We start from the raw sequence: 18,004 nt of genomic DNA on the forward strand, positions 1-18,004 counted from the left end.
ATTTTGCCTTAGGACACCTTACATTAAACCAGTCCTTTTTTTCCCTTTTCTTTAGGTCTGTATTCTGGTACAAACTTCTTAACCCCTGTTTTATATGCCTCCATTAAAATATCATACTTTTCTTGCACCTCACTTGTTCCCATAAGCTCATCCCAGTCCAGCTCTCCATAATATTTCCTAAGATTTTCTACGTCTGCCTTCCTATAGTTTAACCTGTTTCTTTTATATGATTCATCCTCTTCACTTCCTTCCTCCTCCGTTTCTATCTCTATGATCATGTGGTCATTCTTTCCCAGAGGGCATCTGTACTTTAATTCATCCTTCAAGTGTATTCCTCTTGTTAACACCACGTCCGGTCTCGCCGGTTCGTCGTCACTTCTATATCCTGTGTTTTCCTTCACCCTTTGCATCATCAAGTTTTCCATCATCAATCTTAACAATCTTTCCCCCCATGCTATATCTCCACCACCGCTTTTAAACATCTCCCAATCTACCTCTTTACAATTAAAATCACCAACTAATAGTACTCTTTTGTTTGCCTTGAGTATTCTACTTAAACTCTGAATGGTATCTTCAATCATGATTTCATGTTCTTCTTTACTCCATGAGTTTGTTCTAGGTGGTACATACGTTGTTGTGATCGTCATCCTTTCGCTTTTTTTTTTGTTCTCCAAATTTACAATCACTATTTCTACTTTTCCTTCTCCATATACTACTGATTTTACTAATAACTCCTTCTTTGTCATTATCATCACTCCTCCACCACCTTTGCCCACTCTATCTTTCCTCCATACATTGTATTCTTTTATCAGACATTATTCGAATGTCTTTATTTAGTTTAGTTTCTGTTAAGCATACTATCATGGGCTCCTTCTCTTGTAGGTAGTCTTGCAATTCCAACTTACTAGATATTATTCCGTCTACATTTGTGTACATCACACTCAATCCCTTAATTGTGTCGATCTTGTCTAACTTTCGCTCTCTTTCACCTTCTTCCTTATGTACCACTTTCTGACACGATCTCCCAGAATTCTCCAAAAATACCTCTTTCCTCCACAGATCTTACATTATTCCTTTCTTTTGTCTCTGCTAGAAGTTCGTTCCATTTCTTTCTTGCTTCTTCATTTATATATTATATTATATTATATATATATATATATATATATATATATATATATATATATATATATATATATATATATATATATATATATATATATATATATATATATATATATATATATCCTTACATTCTTCTACTTCTCTTTGTTTAGTTGTTCTGTATAGTATTTCTTCTCTTACTTTTTGTGACTTGGTTTGATTGCCTTCTATGTAAGGGCCCATTCAATAGATTTCTTCTACCTCCTCCTCTAGGTCTCGAATTTCATCATCATTTAAGTTTTTCAGCAGATCCTTCACTGACTTCAGCTCTTCCTTTTCCCTTTTAGGTGTATAAGTAATGTTTTTATCTTTCATTCCGAATATTATTACACATTTTTTTCTTATCTGCTACATCTCTTACTAAATCTTCATTCTTTTTAATGACCTTGACCATCTTTTTTTTTTTCTACGTTTTCCTTTTCCTCTTTTAGTTGCTTCTCAATTACTTGCTTAAAATCTATATCAGCTTTTTCGTGCTCTACCTTCCAGGTTTTCATTTCACCCAGCACTTCCTCCTTAGCTCGTTTTTCCTCCTTATCTATTATCACTTTCAGGTCTTCATTTTCTTTACGTACAACTCCTAATCCTGCCTTCACCATACTTTCGTATTTCCCTAGCTTCTCTTTCAACTGCTCATTTCCCTGAGCCAGGAGTTTCTCTCTTTCTTCTAGATTCCTTACTCTAGAGTCTAGATCTTACTTCACTATGCACTCTTACTTTGGACATCCTCTTCTTTCATGACCTTGACTCTGTCTATCCACATATTTAACTTCTTTTCCACCAGCAGTACTCTGTTGTATATACGTATACGGATGTGTCCATCCACCGCCACCGAACCCCGAGAACGCAGGCTCTATGTTTTCGTAAAACTTGTCACTCCCCAAGACCCCCACGGCTCCTTCTAGAACATTCCGCCTTGTTACCCTTCTTTCTCCTCCCCTCGATGTCCGCGACCCTTCGTCCTCCTCACTCAACTCACTCAAGGTTTTTTTAAAGTTTTTAAGCACATCACCCCGGCCCTATATCACAACAACCTGGCTGGCGAAACAGCTGATCCTGGAAGTGGGACTCAGGATCTCGGGTGTGTGTGTGTGTGTGTGTGTGTGTGTGTGTGTGTGTGTGTGTACTATAAAATGAACCACGTGTTCGATTTCTCGAAATGATAACGTTTGTTCACGTGCCTGATGTTATTAACAGGGACAAGGCCCGTGTACTCTCACCCTCTTACTACATAATCAGTTAGGCCTCAATCCATCTCGCTTCGCACCTGTACGTGAACGCTTTAGAAAAAAAAGGGAGTTTCAGCCCTAAAAAAAAAAAAAATCTAATTTGACATCTAAAAAATGTTTTATCTTTTTTTGAGGAAAGTGCATAGTATTTATTTTTCCGATTTAATTTTCTTTTACCGTATACTTACTCCTTAGCTTTATAAAGAAATGTTTAGGATGCCCAAAAAAGGTCAAGCTGCTTGTTTGTAACAGCATGACCGCCACCCTTCTTTATAAGTCGTTGAAATAAGTTAGGAGAGGCGGTGGCTAAGACGTCAGCGTCCTGGCACGGCGTTCAAGAAGATGCAGGTTCCCGCCCCGCCCGCCACGACAAACAAACTGGCATTTTTTCAGTCATCTCCGAGTGGTCTAGGACTACCCACATGTCTTCCTGAAGACCATCCATCGACCAGGACTCCAGATTATCTCGAAATAAGGTTAGAAGTTTAGAACATGAGCTTTAGGGGGGCAGCATGAGCCAATCAAGAAGGCACCACAATAAATACTTGCCTGCGCCACACCGCTCTGACATAAGCAGACTGAGAGGGAGAGACCATACAGATATATCCAAATATATCACCAAACGAGCTCAAAATCAAACTATCGCCCAATTAGCTTAACATCGGTTATAGGGAAGATGCTGGAGTCCATAATAGCCAGGAACATTCGGGAGCATTTAGAGAAACATAGCTTAATTCACGACTCGCAGCATGGGTTCACAAAAGGTAGGTCATGCCTCACCAATCTCTTGTCCTTCTATAATAAAGTATTTGAGGCGGTTGACAGAGATGAAAATTATGATGTAATCTATCTTGATTTTAGTAAAGCATTTGACAAAGTTCCTCACCAACGACTGTTGCTTAAATTACAGGCTCACGGAGTAGAGGGTAAAGTTTTGAACTGGGTCAAGGCGTGGCTTAGCAATAGGAAGCAAAGAGTGCAAATCAATGGTAAAAGATCTGACCGAGGATGTGTTACGAGTGGGGTCCCACAAGGTTCGGTATTAGGTCCACTTTTGTTTATTATTTATATCAATGACTTAGATACAGGAATTAGTAGTGATGTTAGTAAATTTGCAGATGATACCAAGATCGGTAGAGTAATTGAGTCGGATCAGGACGCTAGTATTCTCCAAGGTGAACTCAACAGATTGTATGACTCGGATAAATGGCAGATGGAGTTCAATGTAGGAAGTGCAGTATTCTGAGTGTAGGTAGAACAACCACTCACATACCTATTGCTTAAATGACACTCTCATAAGTAGGTCTGGGTGCGAGATGGATTTAGGGGTCTTAGTGAGCTCTGATCTCATCCAAGGGCACAATGCATTCAAGCTAGAAATCGAGCTAATAGGGTACTGGGATTTATTTCAAGGAGCGTAAGTTAACAGAAGCCCCGAGGTCTTCCTCAAACTATATTTAGCATTAGTTAGACCTCATCTTGACTATGCGGTTCAGTTCTGGTCACCTTACTATAGAATGGATAACAAAATGTTAGAATCGGTGCAGAGGAGAATGACTAAGATGATTCAGGGGTTGAGAAACTTGCCATACGAGGGAAGACTCAAACAGTTAAACTTGCATTCTCTTGAAAGGCGAAGGGTGCGTGGAGACATGATCGAGGTTTATAAATGATGAAGGGCTTTAATAAGGGAGATATTCATAAGGTTTTGTTGGTAAGAGAACCGGTAGGACACGAAGTAACGGGTTTAAACTTGATAAATTCAGATTCAACAGGGACATAAGCAAAATTGGTTTACTAACAGGGTGGTGGATGAGTGGAATAGGCTTAGCAGTCATGTGGTGATTGCCAATACAATTGCCACCTTCAAAATAGACTAGATAAATTCATGGACAGCGATATTAGGTGGGGTTAGATACACGGAGCTTAGGGTCGAAGGAGTTACTCGTACAGGCCTACTGGCTCTTTGTAGACTCCTCGTTCTTATGTTCTTATGTTCTTATTAGAACATTTAAAAACAACAGTCTAGGAGTAACTAACATAAATAAGATAATATTAAACAACCTTAAAGAAGGGGCACTATTAAAATACAATGGATCTTCACCCACACACTCTCCATGGGGTACTTTCCAGATAAATTCAAAACCGCAATAATCAAATTTATCCAAAAAGAAAATACAGACTACACAAACCCGATCAACTACAGATCAATTTCGCTGCTTGAAGTAACTGGCAAGGTACTGGAAAAAATACTCAACCCTAGGCTGAGAGCATTACTAGAAACAAAAAAAAAAACATCCTTAAAGACACACCACGGCTTCAGGATCAACAGAGGCACCGACACAGCACTCACAGCCATACACGAGACCACAGCTTACCACATGGCTAGAAACAACCAATGTTACCTGATTCTAAGGGATGTCAGCAAGGCCTTCGATAAGGTTTGGATTCAAGGATTACAATACAAGACAGCCCACCTAGATAGTCCGGACATAACCAAAATAATTATCAACAACTTCCTCATCAAGAGAAAAGCAAAGATTAAAATAACTAACCACACAGGCCCTCCGTTTCCACTGTCGGCAGGGGTGCCACAGGGGAGCGCACTGTCACCTACATTGTATATCATATATACAAATGACCTCCCTGAACCAGCCATAGACTGCAATATCATACAATACGCTGATGACAAAACTCAAATAATAGGATATACGAGGAAATCCAGAGCTCTCATGGCAAACACGACAAAGAAGGAAATAGAAAAAATCAACAACGTATACGAAAAGAAATGGAAAATAAAAACAAACAACAACAAATTTAAGATTATACCACTAGCAGAAGTGGAGGCATGAGGAGGGGAGGCAGATAAGGGAGGGAGGAGGGAAGGAAAAAAGGCAGGGAGGGGGGAGGGGGGCGTGGTGAAAGGCGGTAAAGAAAAAAAATAACACTAATTTCCTGGAATGTGAGACGAGTGTCTCAAATCTCTCTCTCTCTCTCGAGCAAAAAACGAGTCACGGCCACGTCCCTCCACCCCACCCGTGTAAATAGACGCCGTGCATCGCAACAAACCCGTAACCGTGATCCCGCAAGTACCACCACCTCTATTACCAAGCCTCTAGATAACTTAAAAATCCTTAGTTTCAATGCGCGTAGCCTAAGAAACAAATTTGATGAACTGAGATGTCTTGTTTAACAAAAAAATTGACATAATTGCTATAACCGAAACATTTATCGACACCACAAATATTGATTTAAATTCATAATACAATATAGATGGCTACAAACTCTTCAACAAAGATCGTAAACTGTAGAGGCGGTGGCGTCGCCCTTTATGTCAAAAAGCTATTTGCAACCCACTGACAAAACACCGGGAAACAGTAACGTTGAACATTTGTGCGTGCGAGTAAACATTGAAAAGTCAATTTAAATATATCTGTCACCTACAGACCTCCTGGGCAATCACTGATGACGACCTTGAAATGTACAGCGTCTTAAGGCAGTCACTTAACAACAGCGACTCAGTGATATTAGCAGACTTAACCTCCCCATATCGACTGGGACACTGTCAGGTACAGAAGGCGAGTCACATAGAATGATCGAATTTCTAGAAGAAAATTATCTAAGCCAAATGGTTTCTGAGCCAACTCAACAAAATAATATACTGACCTTGTTATAACGACCCAAGATAACCTTGTCAGTAGTGTCACGGTAGGAGAACACCTCGGTTCTTGCGATCATAAATTATTGCGCGTCGACATTAAAGCTCAATCATCAGTGACTGAAAATAAAGTAAAGGTGCCTAATTTCAAAAGAGCTAACTTCGTAGAAACCCGACAAAACTAACAGAAATACAACTATCAGATGACGGCAACGTAGAGGAAGCCTGGCTGCCTTAAAAATCACTTACCACTCAGCAGAACACATTCGTCCCCTTGTGCGAGAAGCGAATTAAGAGTAATAAGCCCACCGTGGTTTAATAGCGAAATTAAACAATCAGTCAATGAGAGAAAATTGTTTTACAGGTTAAAGAAAGAACAAAGCACGCCTGAGAACATTAGACTTTATAATGATGCCAGGCGACGAGTAAAAGACTAGTAGGTCAGGCAAAGCGTAGATATGAAGAAAATATTGCAGCCAACTGTAAAATAACCTGAAATCTTTCTTCAGTTACATAAACAACAGAAAGGCGATCAAAAGTGGTATTGACCTTTAACAAACAGCGACGGTACACTAGTGACTGATAGCCAACACATTGCAAACCTCTTAAACAATTACTTTTCCTCGGTGTTTAATACCAATAGTCTTCCTCTCGCTACCACCAACACCAGTACTATTGTATATCTCGAGCATGCATTGCCTAATTTTGAAATAACAACCGATGAAGTCCTTAAAGCTTCCATTCACTTAAAACAAATAAAAGTCCTGACCTGACAAAGTATATCCAACTCTGCTGAAAGAAACGAAGAGCGAAATACTCTCCTCCCTCACAACCGTATTCAATATGTCCTTGCGACAAATCATCGTCCCTTCAGATTGTAAAAAGGCTAACGTGACACCGATTTTCAAGAAAGGAGACAAAAAAGTACCAGGTAATTACAGGCCCATTAGTCTAACTTCGTTTGTAGGTAAGCTACTTGAGGGCATAATTTGAGACAAATTGTGAGTTACCTTGAAAGCCACTCATTGATTGGGGACTCACAACATGGCTTCCGAAACAAAAGATCCTGCTATCAAACCTATTAACCTTTTATAACGACCTCTTCACTGTTAATGACGTAACCAAATCACTGGACGTAGTCTATCTTGATTTCCAGAAAGCGTTTGATAAAGTCCCGCATCATAAATTACTTTACAAATTAAAACAAATAGGTATTGACGGTCAAGTAAACCAATGGATCGCGAATTGGTTGAGCAACAGACAACAAAGAGTAGTGATTGACGGATTTAACTCAGAGTGGGCGCCTGTCACTAGTGGCGTCACTCAGGTCTCGGTCCTGGCCCAGTGTTTTCATTATTTAAATCAACGACGTGGATGTTGGACTCAATAACCGCATTAGTAAATTTGCAGACGACACAAAGATTGGTAACTCGGTTCTCACTGACGAAGACAGGCAAAGCCTCCAAGAGGATTTGCACAAAATTTCAGCTTGGTCGGATAGATGGGAGATGCCCTTTAACCCGTGTGCGTCGGGTGACGGGAATTCCCGCTCGGGCGGAAAGCGTCGGGTGGCGGGTGTTCCCGCCATCCGACGCGCACGGCTTGGCCAAAAATAGCACCTCTTCCCAACATCATATCTATGCCGTGCTGAAACGTAGACACTTCAAATTTATTTAATCGTGGAGAGGAAGGATTGGCGATGAAAAAACAATATAAATTATTATGTTTTCGTTTCAAAGAGCCACACGGGGCATTGCTGAAAGACACCTATTTTACAACATCTCTCAGCCCCGCCCGCGCGGTGCGAGGACGACAATAGTCCTCTAGCCCGACGCTTATGGGTTAACGTAGACAAGTGCCAGGTCCTTCAAGTTGGAACGAGGAATAAGAAGTTCGAATACGAAATGCGCGGCGTTAAACTCAAAAGCGTTCAATGCGTCAAAGACTTGGGGGTCAAAATCGCGTCAAACCTCAAATTCTCACAGCAAAGCATCGATGCAGCAAATAAAGCGAACAGAATGTTGGGCTTCATTAAAAGAAACTTTGTATTCAAGAATAAAGATGTAATACTCCTGCTCTACAACAGTTTAGTCAGACCCCACTTGGAATATGCGGTACAGTTTGGTCCCCCACCATGCAAAGGATATTACAATTAGAAGGTGTTCAGCGTCGGGCAACGAAAATGATCCCTTCCTTGCGCAACAAATCCTACGAAGAAAGGCTTTCACCCTTAACATGGTCGCTCTTGAGACACGTCGCCTCCGAGGCAAACAGAGCGAATGTTTTAAAATACTTAATGGTTTCACGAATGGAGACAGATCCACATTGTTTATGATCGATGACACTTTGCGCACGCGGAACAATGGCGTAAAACTCAGATGTAGACAAGTAAATTCAGACTGCACAAAATTTTTCTTCACCAACGTTGTAAAGCGAGAATGGAATAAGCTTCCACCATCAGTGGTCCAGTGTAACACGATTGACTCCTTCAAAATAAGTTCGACCGTCACTTCCTTCAACTTAATTTTATCAACTAGAGTAGAAGTGCAACGTTTTGGAGTCTTCTGATTAATGTAAAATCACTTAGGTTTAAGGACAGACCACCAAGTCTGAACCATGGGTCTGTGTGATCTGATTTTCTATGTAAATCTATGTAAATCTCTCTCTTCTCTCTCTATATATATATATATATATATATATATATATATATATATATATATATATATATATATATATATATATATATATATATATATATATATATATATATATATATCTATATATATATATTTTGTGTGTGTCTTGTTGTATTTTTTTTTGTCGAGTTTCTATTTGTAATTTCCTGTTTTTGATCTTATTTATTATTATTATTATTATTATTATTATTATTATTATTATTATTATTATTATTATTATTATTATTATTATTATTATTATCATCATCATCATTATTATTGATATTATTATTATCATTACAATAAATTTTAATATTGAAACTACGCAATGTTTTCACTTCTGCCCACGACTGTAGTCTACATTATTTTTTTCTGTTGCAGTTCCTGTTGTTGCTGTTTTCCTTATGATTAATATCTTTGAGGCGAACTTCAAACCTATTACAACCACTTTTGTTGAAACCAGACACAAACACGAACAAATCGTACAACATGTGATATAAGTGAACAACAACGTACGTACATTACGTAAATAGTGTGGCAATCATAATCTGCCTATCAAATGTATGCTCTTATCTCTGCCGATATACAGCTCCCTCATGGTTGCAGTAGGACATGAAATGTTCACGTATGTCCTTTGCCTGTCGGGATGGATTCCTGCCTCTATTGGGCCTCAGAGTGAGCAGTTGTTGAACCTGACCACACGAGGAATTTGTCATCGGTGTCTCTATATTTGTTGCTATGGCAGTACCGTACAGAGCGCTTTCATTTATGTCATTATGCCTTAAAAGAAATATTATGAAGAGCAATTCACACTAACACTACCTTGTCAACTGTTGACGGTTGTAAAGCAATAGTAGTCTGCAACACACGAAACTTATTTGCAAGCATACCAAACGCATTTTCAACAGTTCGCCTTGCTCTAGACACTCGGTATGAATATATCCTCTGTGCGAATTTTGATTCTTGATGTTGAATGGCTTCATGAGGTAGGGTTTCAATGGGAATGCATCGTCCCCTACAATGACATGGGGAACCCTTACCATGCTTCCTGGCAGACATGTAGGTCCTGGAACATCTAATCAGTTTTTTTTTCGAGCATGTCACGAAGTTTGCAGTTCTGCCATACTCCACCATCAGACACGTCCATTAGTGCCAATGTCAGCTAACGTAAACTCACAATTGGCATTTACAAGTGCTAGAAGGACAATGCTATGGGTGCCTTTATAATTGTAATAATATGAACCACCTTGATGTGGACCCCACATAACGATGTGTTTTCCGTCAATAGTTCCAATGCAGTTGGGAAATTCCATTTTCTCTCAAACTGGGCTGCCGCAGTTAGAAGGTGTTCAGTGTAGAGCAACAGAGATTCCTTCATTACGAAACAAACCCTTCGAGGAAAGGCTGTCACATCTAAACCTGTTTTCTCTTGAAAAACGCCGCCTCAGAGGAAAACTGATCGAGTGCTTTAAAATACTTAACGGTTTTATTAACGTGGATCCGACCAAGCTGTTTGTGATGGATGATTCGACGCAAACGAGAAATAATGGCGCTAAACTCAGATGCAGACAAGTTTATTCAGATTGCACAAAATTTTTCTTCATTAATGGTATCGTTGGAGATTGGAACAGATTACCACCATCAGTGGTGCAGTGTAACTCGATTGCATCGTTTAAGAATAATCATGACCGCTATCTCCTCCATCTCAATGTTCACTAGGTCAGTTTCAACGCCATGGTGGCCGCATAACAACTGCCACTTAGGTTTAGGACGGACCACCTAGTTTGGGCCTTAGGGCCTGTGTGGTCTGGTTATCTATGTAATACTTCTCTCTCTCTCTCTGCCCACCATCACTCTCTCCCCCCCTCCTTCACCTCACAATCACAGTGAAGAGCGGGCCACTCCATGTATTTTTCCTCCAAGATATATTCCGAGGTAGTAACCGATCCACAGCACAACGGAGGCACAGTTCCCTGACGGCCGCCGCGGATACCTGACGTGACCACCTCGAGAAGTCTTCTGCCTGGCCACCATGAGCAAGCAGCTGTTGAGCGGACACGTGGTGGAGGACCTCACCAAGGAGGAGCAGAAGGCGATTGGTTTCAATTTCGTACACGGAATAGTCCGCCTCAAGCCCGAGGGATGGGTGTACCCCGGCACGGCGCCCACCTTCCTTGACAGGATATACAACATGGAGGTACACACCCACGCATTCCTCGTGTATGCATGCATCCACTTTACCTTCCCTCATGTAGGCCACTCATTCATCAATCATTGGTGTCCGTCATAACATCCGATCTCGCCCCCGTCACGTTGAGTCCCTCACACCAACATATGGCGTCCTTCACTCTAGTTCCGACCTGACGACGTCCTGATCACGACCTTCCCAAGTCCGGCACCTCTTGGATGCAGGAGATCATCTGGACGATGGTGCACAACCCCAAGCTGGACAACCCCAAGGCACAGGAATCACGTGGCTGCGCCGGATTTCAGGTGTGGGTACAGGTAAAGGTTTCTGGGACAGGTGAGGAGACTTGTGGTTTGGAAAAGCAGCGCCAAATATAGAGTTCTGAGAAGCTAATATGTGAAGGCCTATGGCGGCCTCCATGTATATTTTCAAGTGAGGCATAATTAAGATTAATATATTTAAGAAAATGCCTCGGATTTTCTTAAATATATTGTCCCCTATATTATCGTGCCCATCTCTTCTAGCCTGGACATGATGTTTGATCTGAAGACATTAGGCGGCAAGGCGCCGGAATCCTACCAAAAAAGTTTAGGGAACAGTGTCCGGGCAAGAACGAGAAGGAAGGTGTAACCTCCACCTGGCAGACGCAGAGCCCAGTCCCCGCATCCTGAAGAGCCACTACCTGTTCACCCTCATGCCCAAGGACGTCCTCGACAGAGTAAAGGTCAGCGACGGTCATTCGTATTAAAAAAAAGTTTATATTGTGAAATGTTTAAATAATCCCCCCCCAAAAAAAACCTGAGACATTTGTTTTGAGGCAAGCCACAGGCCAGCTCTTGGGACGTATTAAACCGCTGTCCGCACAGGTTGTGTACGTGGCCCGGAACCCCAAGGACATGGCTATCTCGCTGTTCAACAACTTCAAAATGTTTAAAGTATTCGAGTTCGAGAGCGAAAAGGAGGAGTATTTCAAAGACATCATGAACAACAAAAGTTAGTGATTTTTTTTATTATTACTTGTTATACGTATGTTTTATGTCTATCCATCCATTTTCTATTTTTCTTTACTTCTGTCTATACTTAATATATAAATATTTTCCATTTATAATTTGAGTCGTATTTGCATCAAGTGTATATCTGAAAATGTTCCTCCACCCACCCACGGCTCTAAACGTGTAAAAGTTTTGCCAGTATCATTCCTGAGTCTGGTATGCATGTTATGCCCATTTCTAAGTGTCCTTAGCTTTTTTTTTAGTGTTAGAACTTATCTAGATCCCTCTCATTGTTTTGCTGTTTATTCCAATTTCCACTTGAATCGTATCATTCAAATCTGTCATATAATTCACTTCAATCACCTCGAAACTACTTCCTAACGCATAATGAATGTGTATTGTGCTTCCTCTGCCTTTCTCTGTCCGCCAAGGCTCAATGCCATGGTGTAATTTTGGTAATGCTGCTCTGTATTGATTCGAGGTAAAATATTTCTTTCAGTGCAATAAGAGCACACCTTTAAGTAGCAGTGCCAGGATACGTTTTGTATTCCTGTTACCTCGATGTATAAAACCTCGAACTGTAACTCTTAAATGCACGGTGGTGGTTCAGTGACTCTCGGGTTGGAGGCCAGAGCCCACACGCAAAACAAAATGCATTTGGCAGCTGAATGACAAATGTAAAAGTTTGATTATGCACTTTCTACGGATGTAGTTCTTCTTACACTTACTGCATTCGTCGTTGTTGAACTTAACTATTTACTGGCCAGAAATGCGTGTCGTTAAGTCAACTTCCGCAAGACCTCAGAGCCGCTTTCACAGTAACTTTTTTTTTATTGTTAGTTAACAAGGGCGGCGGTCCACCCTATAGTTTTCAACGGGAAACAGGCCTAGGGGGTTGTGGTGGCTGTAGAGGAAGCGAGATGTTGAGAGTGTGCTAAGGTGCGGGGTCGGCTAACCCCGCAGCAGCGTATACCCCATCGGCCAGTTTCACGTGGAAATACTATAGCGGCGATCACCGCCATTGGTAACGATCAAAACAAACAAAATGACAGTGAAAGCGGCCCTGAGTCAGTCATGTTGTCTGATCTTATCATTGTGGATCACCGTGATTCCTGATGTATTGGACTCTGATTTTTCTCCTTCTACTTACGACCTGAATCCTGTCACAAAGCCACGCTCTGATTCACCCTTACTTTGGTTTCAAGGGTGACGAATTATTGTTTTGCCACTCGCTTCCTAGACTTATCTCTAAGAATAGCTCTTCCCCTTTTTGTTGAGAAAATCTTAACCTAAAGACCTTTGAAACTACTTGACCGTGAATGCACACAAATCCTTTCAGCTCTTTATTGCCCCTACTGGCCCCACGTGAAGGAGGCGTGGGGGAAGAGGCACCACCCTAACCTGCTCTTCCTCTTCTACGAGGATATGAAGGCCGACATCATGAAAGAGCTGGGAAGGATCAACGAGTTCCTGGGAACAGGGCTGAGCCAGGAGTCCCTCGAGAATGTGAGTGCATGGCGGAGGTCCGGCTGTGGGAAGGGTCTCGAGGTCTTTACTGCAGCACTGATGTTTGTTGTTGTTAGGTCGCGGCACACACTCACAGCTCTTCCCTCAGGTGGCGCGACACACCTCCTTCTCGGCCATGAAGTCCCGAGGAGAGCCAATCACAGACCCAGTGTTCGACAAGAAAGATGACAACGAAGTCAGATTCTTCCGAAAGGGTGAGCATTGCCGCAGACATTCCCCGGCCATCTCTGTTCCCTTGTGTATGTTATACGAATATTATTTCTATTTTGGAGGTCAAAGTATGGGGCTGAAGAGACCGCTTTCTAGGTTTGTCTGTTCCGTGTATCAGTCGGTGTTCCTGCTGGTAATCGCGTAGGCCCAACTGTTTCAAGGCTCTGGTGTTGCAGGCACGACGGGTGACTGGAAGAACCACTTCTCGCCGGAGATGCAGAAGGAGTTTGACCAATGGATTAAGGAAAACCTGGCCGGCAGCGACCTGAGCCTGAGCTGGGCCCTGAGTGGAGTGAGCTACGCCATGGCGCGGCGCCAGCCACTCTTTCGCTCACTGTGTGAAGTAGTATGTGGGTGCACTCTTTTAGTTTTCAGATTTGTAGTGCAGAATTCAGCATTCCAAAAAAACTGCTTTATTTTTTACTATTAATGTTAATTCCAGCAATGTTCCACAAAATTTATATGACGACAGCAATATTTTTAGTGTCTTGAAACTTGTTTACTACTGAGTAAAGGTTAAACCAGTGCTCTGTTTACGTCATTGTGGTGTTCAGCTGAAGGTGTGAGCCAACCAGATGCTTGTTATGCAGGGTTGGTGATTTTTTGTTTATTTAAAAAATAGTAAAATAAAAATCGGATTTATTTTATTTATGCTTTATATATATATATATATATATATATATATATATATATATATATATATATATATATATATATATATATATATATATATATATATATATATATATATATATATATATATATATATATATCTCTGCTGATTGATTTGAAAGTCTCCATAGGTTAATTTATAAGGCCTGTAAGTCTGAGCACAGTCAAGGATACATACTTGTTCAATACTTGTTTGTAGTTGGTACAGAACCAGGTTTAGGACAGATAGAGTTGCTTGAAGTTGTCATTTTCATGACAGCATATTATATTATTACCATACAGAAGAATATCTACTTTTTATTCTGTTACTGTTTGGTTGCTAACCTTGGTTATTATTATGATACATTGCCTTCCAAGTTAGTAAAGACTAAAGGAGGCTGAATTTTTACCTAGTAAAAAACATATGGCAAGTTGGCAACATTAGAGCAAGAGAATATAATAATGTATGATTTTTTTTGGGTATATACCTTGAAGAGAATAAATGAATCATTGCACATGAATAGGTTGTTTTACTTTACCATCTTTGAGCAGATCATTTAACTTATGGAATACTTTTAAGTCCAAAAAAAATATATATATATATATATATATATATATATATATATATATATATATATATATATATATATATATATATATATATATATATATATATATATATATATATATATATATATATATATATATATATATATATATATATATATATATATATATATATATATATATATATATATATATATATATATATATATATATATATATATATATATATATAAACTATGATTTTTTTTTTTAGTAAAAATCAATGATATAATAATTTGATTAAATCAATTTCATTTATTCATTGCCAACCCTGTTGTTTTGTTTCCTTGAACTTTTGTTGTTGATTTTTTTTCATTTGCCTTCTGCTTCAACGTTTTTCATATTTATATTGCGTTATTCCATTCTGTGGGAATATTTGACCCCACCCTTCTACGACTGTCTGGCCAAGGCCTCGTAGTGTGTCTGTCTGCCCCTCCTCCCCCATCTCTCTCTCTCTCTCTCTCTCTCTGACGGGTCGCGCTGCTCTGCTCTGCTGAGAAACGGGAGTGAGAACCGCGCTGCTATCGTGCACAACCTTGCTGCCTGTTGCCTGTGATTTACTTGCGTGTGTTTCGAGTGTGTTGTTGTGTATTTTTGCGTGTGATTTGGCTGTGTTTCCGGGTGTTTCTGCGTGGGTTTCAGAGTGTTTTTGTGTTTTCGGTGTTTTTGCGTGTGATATGGCTGTGTTTCCGAGTGTTCTACGGGGGTTTCAGAGTGTTTCGAGTGTGTTGTTGTGTTTCCGGTGTTTTTTGCGTGTGATTTGGCTGTGTGTCCGAGTGTTCTGCGGGGGTTTCAGAGTGTTTCGAGTGTGTTATTGTGTTTTCGGTGTTTTTGCGTGTGATTTGGCTGTGTGTCCGAGTGTTCTGCGGGGGTTTCAGAGTGTTTCGAGTGTGTTGTTGTGTTTCCGGTGTTTTTGCAAGTGACTTGCGGTGTTGAATCTTGTGGTTGTGCTTGAGTTTCTGAGTGTTTCTCGTGTGCTTCGAGTGTGTTGTTGTGTTGCCGAGTGTTTTCACATGTGATTTGGGTGTGTCGGGTGTTCTTGCGTGAGTTTCTCGTGTGTTTCTCGAGTGTTTTTTGCGTTGTGCTTGCCGACACCTCACCCATTGAATACCCCTGAGGATGCAATCTGCTCCTCCTCACTACACCCTCTTTAAATCCCCTAGAGGATTAACCCTTCCTACCCCTTTCCTCACCTCAAATAAGCCCCCCCACTCGTTCACCTCACCCCCTTTCTGCTCCTCCTCACTACAAATCCCCTAGAGGATTAGCCCTTCCTACCCCTCCCTCAACTCCAGGAAGCTAGAACCTTTGTTAGGGCAGGATTGAGCAGACTAACACCATATACAGAACCAGGTGAAGAGGTATAATTAGAACCTTTGTTAGGGCAGGATGGAGCACACTAACACCAGATACAGAACCAGGTGGAGAGGTGGAATTATAACCTTTGTTGGAGCTGGATGGAGCACACTAACACCAAACAGAGAACCAGGTGGAGTGGTGGAATTATAACCTTTGTTGAGCTGGATGGAGCACACTATCACCAGACAGAGAAAAAGGTGGAGAGGTGGAATTATAACCTTTGCCAGGGCAGGATGGAGCACACTAACACCATACACAGAACCAGGTGAAGAGGTGGAATTAGAACCTTGTTACGGCAGGATGGAGCACACTAACACCAGATACAGAACCAGGTGGAGAGGTGGAGTTATAACCTTGCCAGGGCAGGATGGAGCCCACTAACACCAGGCAGAGAACCAGGTGGAGAGGTGGAGTTATAACCTTTGTTGGAGCTGGATGGAGCACACTAACACCAGACAGAGAACCAGGTGGAGAGGTGGAATTAAAACCTTGCCAGGCAGGATGGAGCCGACTAACACCAGACAGAGAACCAGGTGGAGAGGTGGAATTATAACCTTTGCCAGGGCAGGATGGAGCAGACTAACACCAGACAGAGAACCAGGTGGAGAGGTGGAATTATAACCTTTGCCAGGGCAGGATGGAGCCCACTAACACCAGACAGAGAACCAGGTGGAGAGGTGGAGTTATAACCTTTGCCAGGGCAGGATGGAGAACACTAACACCAGACAGAGAACCAGGTGGAGAGGTGGAGTTATAACCTTTGCCAAGGCAGGATGGAGCACAAACACCAGACAGAGACCCAGGTGGAGAGGTGGAATTAAAACCCTTGTTCGAGCAGGATGGAGCACACTAACACCAGACAGAGAACCAGGTGGAGAGGTGGAATTAAAACCTTTCATGGGGCAGGATGCAGCCCACCAACACCAGACAGACATCCACGTGGAGAGGTGGAATTATAACATTTGTTGGGGCTGAATGGAGCACATTATCACCAGACAGAGAACCAGGTGGAGAGGTGGAATTACAACCTTGTTGGGGAGGATGGAGCACAATAACTCCAGATATAGAACCAGTTAGATATGTGTAGTTAAAACATGTTAGAGTAGGTTGGAGCACAATAACACCATACCGAGAACCAGGTGCAGAGGTGGAATTACAACCTTTCTTGGGGCAGGATGGAGCACACCACACCAGACAAAGAACAAGGTGGAGAGGTGGAATTACAACCTTTGTTAGGGCAGGATGGAGCACACTAACACCAGACAGAGAACCAGGTTGGAGCACACTAACACCAGACAGAGAACCAGGTTGAGAGGTGGAATTACAACCTTTCCTGGGTCAGGATTCAGCACACTTACTCAATACAGAGCACCAAGTGGAGAGGTGGAATTCTAACATTTGTTGGGGCAGGATGGAGCACACTAACACATGACACAGAAAAAGGTGGAGAGGTGGAATTATAGGCGTTGTTGGGGCAGGATGGACCACACTAACACCAGACAGATAACCAGGTGGAAAGGTGGAATTATAACTTTTGTTTGCGCAGGATGGAGCACACTAACACCAGACAGATAACCAGGTGGAGAAATGGAATCGCAACCTCTGTTGGGGCAGGATGGAGAACACTAACACCAGACAGAGAATCAGGTGGAAAGTTGGAATTAAAACCTTTCCTGGGGCAGGATGGAGTACAATAACACCAGATAGAGAACCAGGTGGAGATTTGGAATTATAACCTTTGTTGGGAA

General features: G+C 41.4%; 1 protein-coding gene across 1 annotated transcript; it reads left to right on the forward strand.

The window, feature by feature from the left end:
- Window positions 1-11,534: 11,534 nt before the first annotated feature.
- On the forward strand, window positions 11,535-13,932 carry LOC126989476 (sulfotransferase 1B1-like; the record flags this gene model as incomplete). The annotated part of the gene is made up of 5 exons (XM_050848059.1): window positions 11,535-11,635; window positions 11,778-11,904; window positions 13,243-13,409; window positions 13,519-13,624; window positions 13,817-13,932. Coding segments are annotated over exons 1-5 (546 nt in total), but the record flags the coding sequence as incomplete, so codon positions are not given.
- Between the last annotated feature and the right edge of the window lie 4,072 nt (window positions 13,933-18,004).

Source organism: Eriocheir sinensis, unplaced genomic scaffold, assembly GCF_024679095.1.
Source record: "Eriocheir sinensis breed Jianghai 21 unplaced genomic scaffold, ASM2467909v1 Scaffold1186, whole genome shotgun sequence".
Taxonomy (NCBI): Eukaryota; Metazoa; Arthropoda; class Malacostraca; order Decapoda; family Varunidae; genus Eriocheir; species Eriocheir sinensis.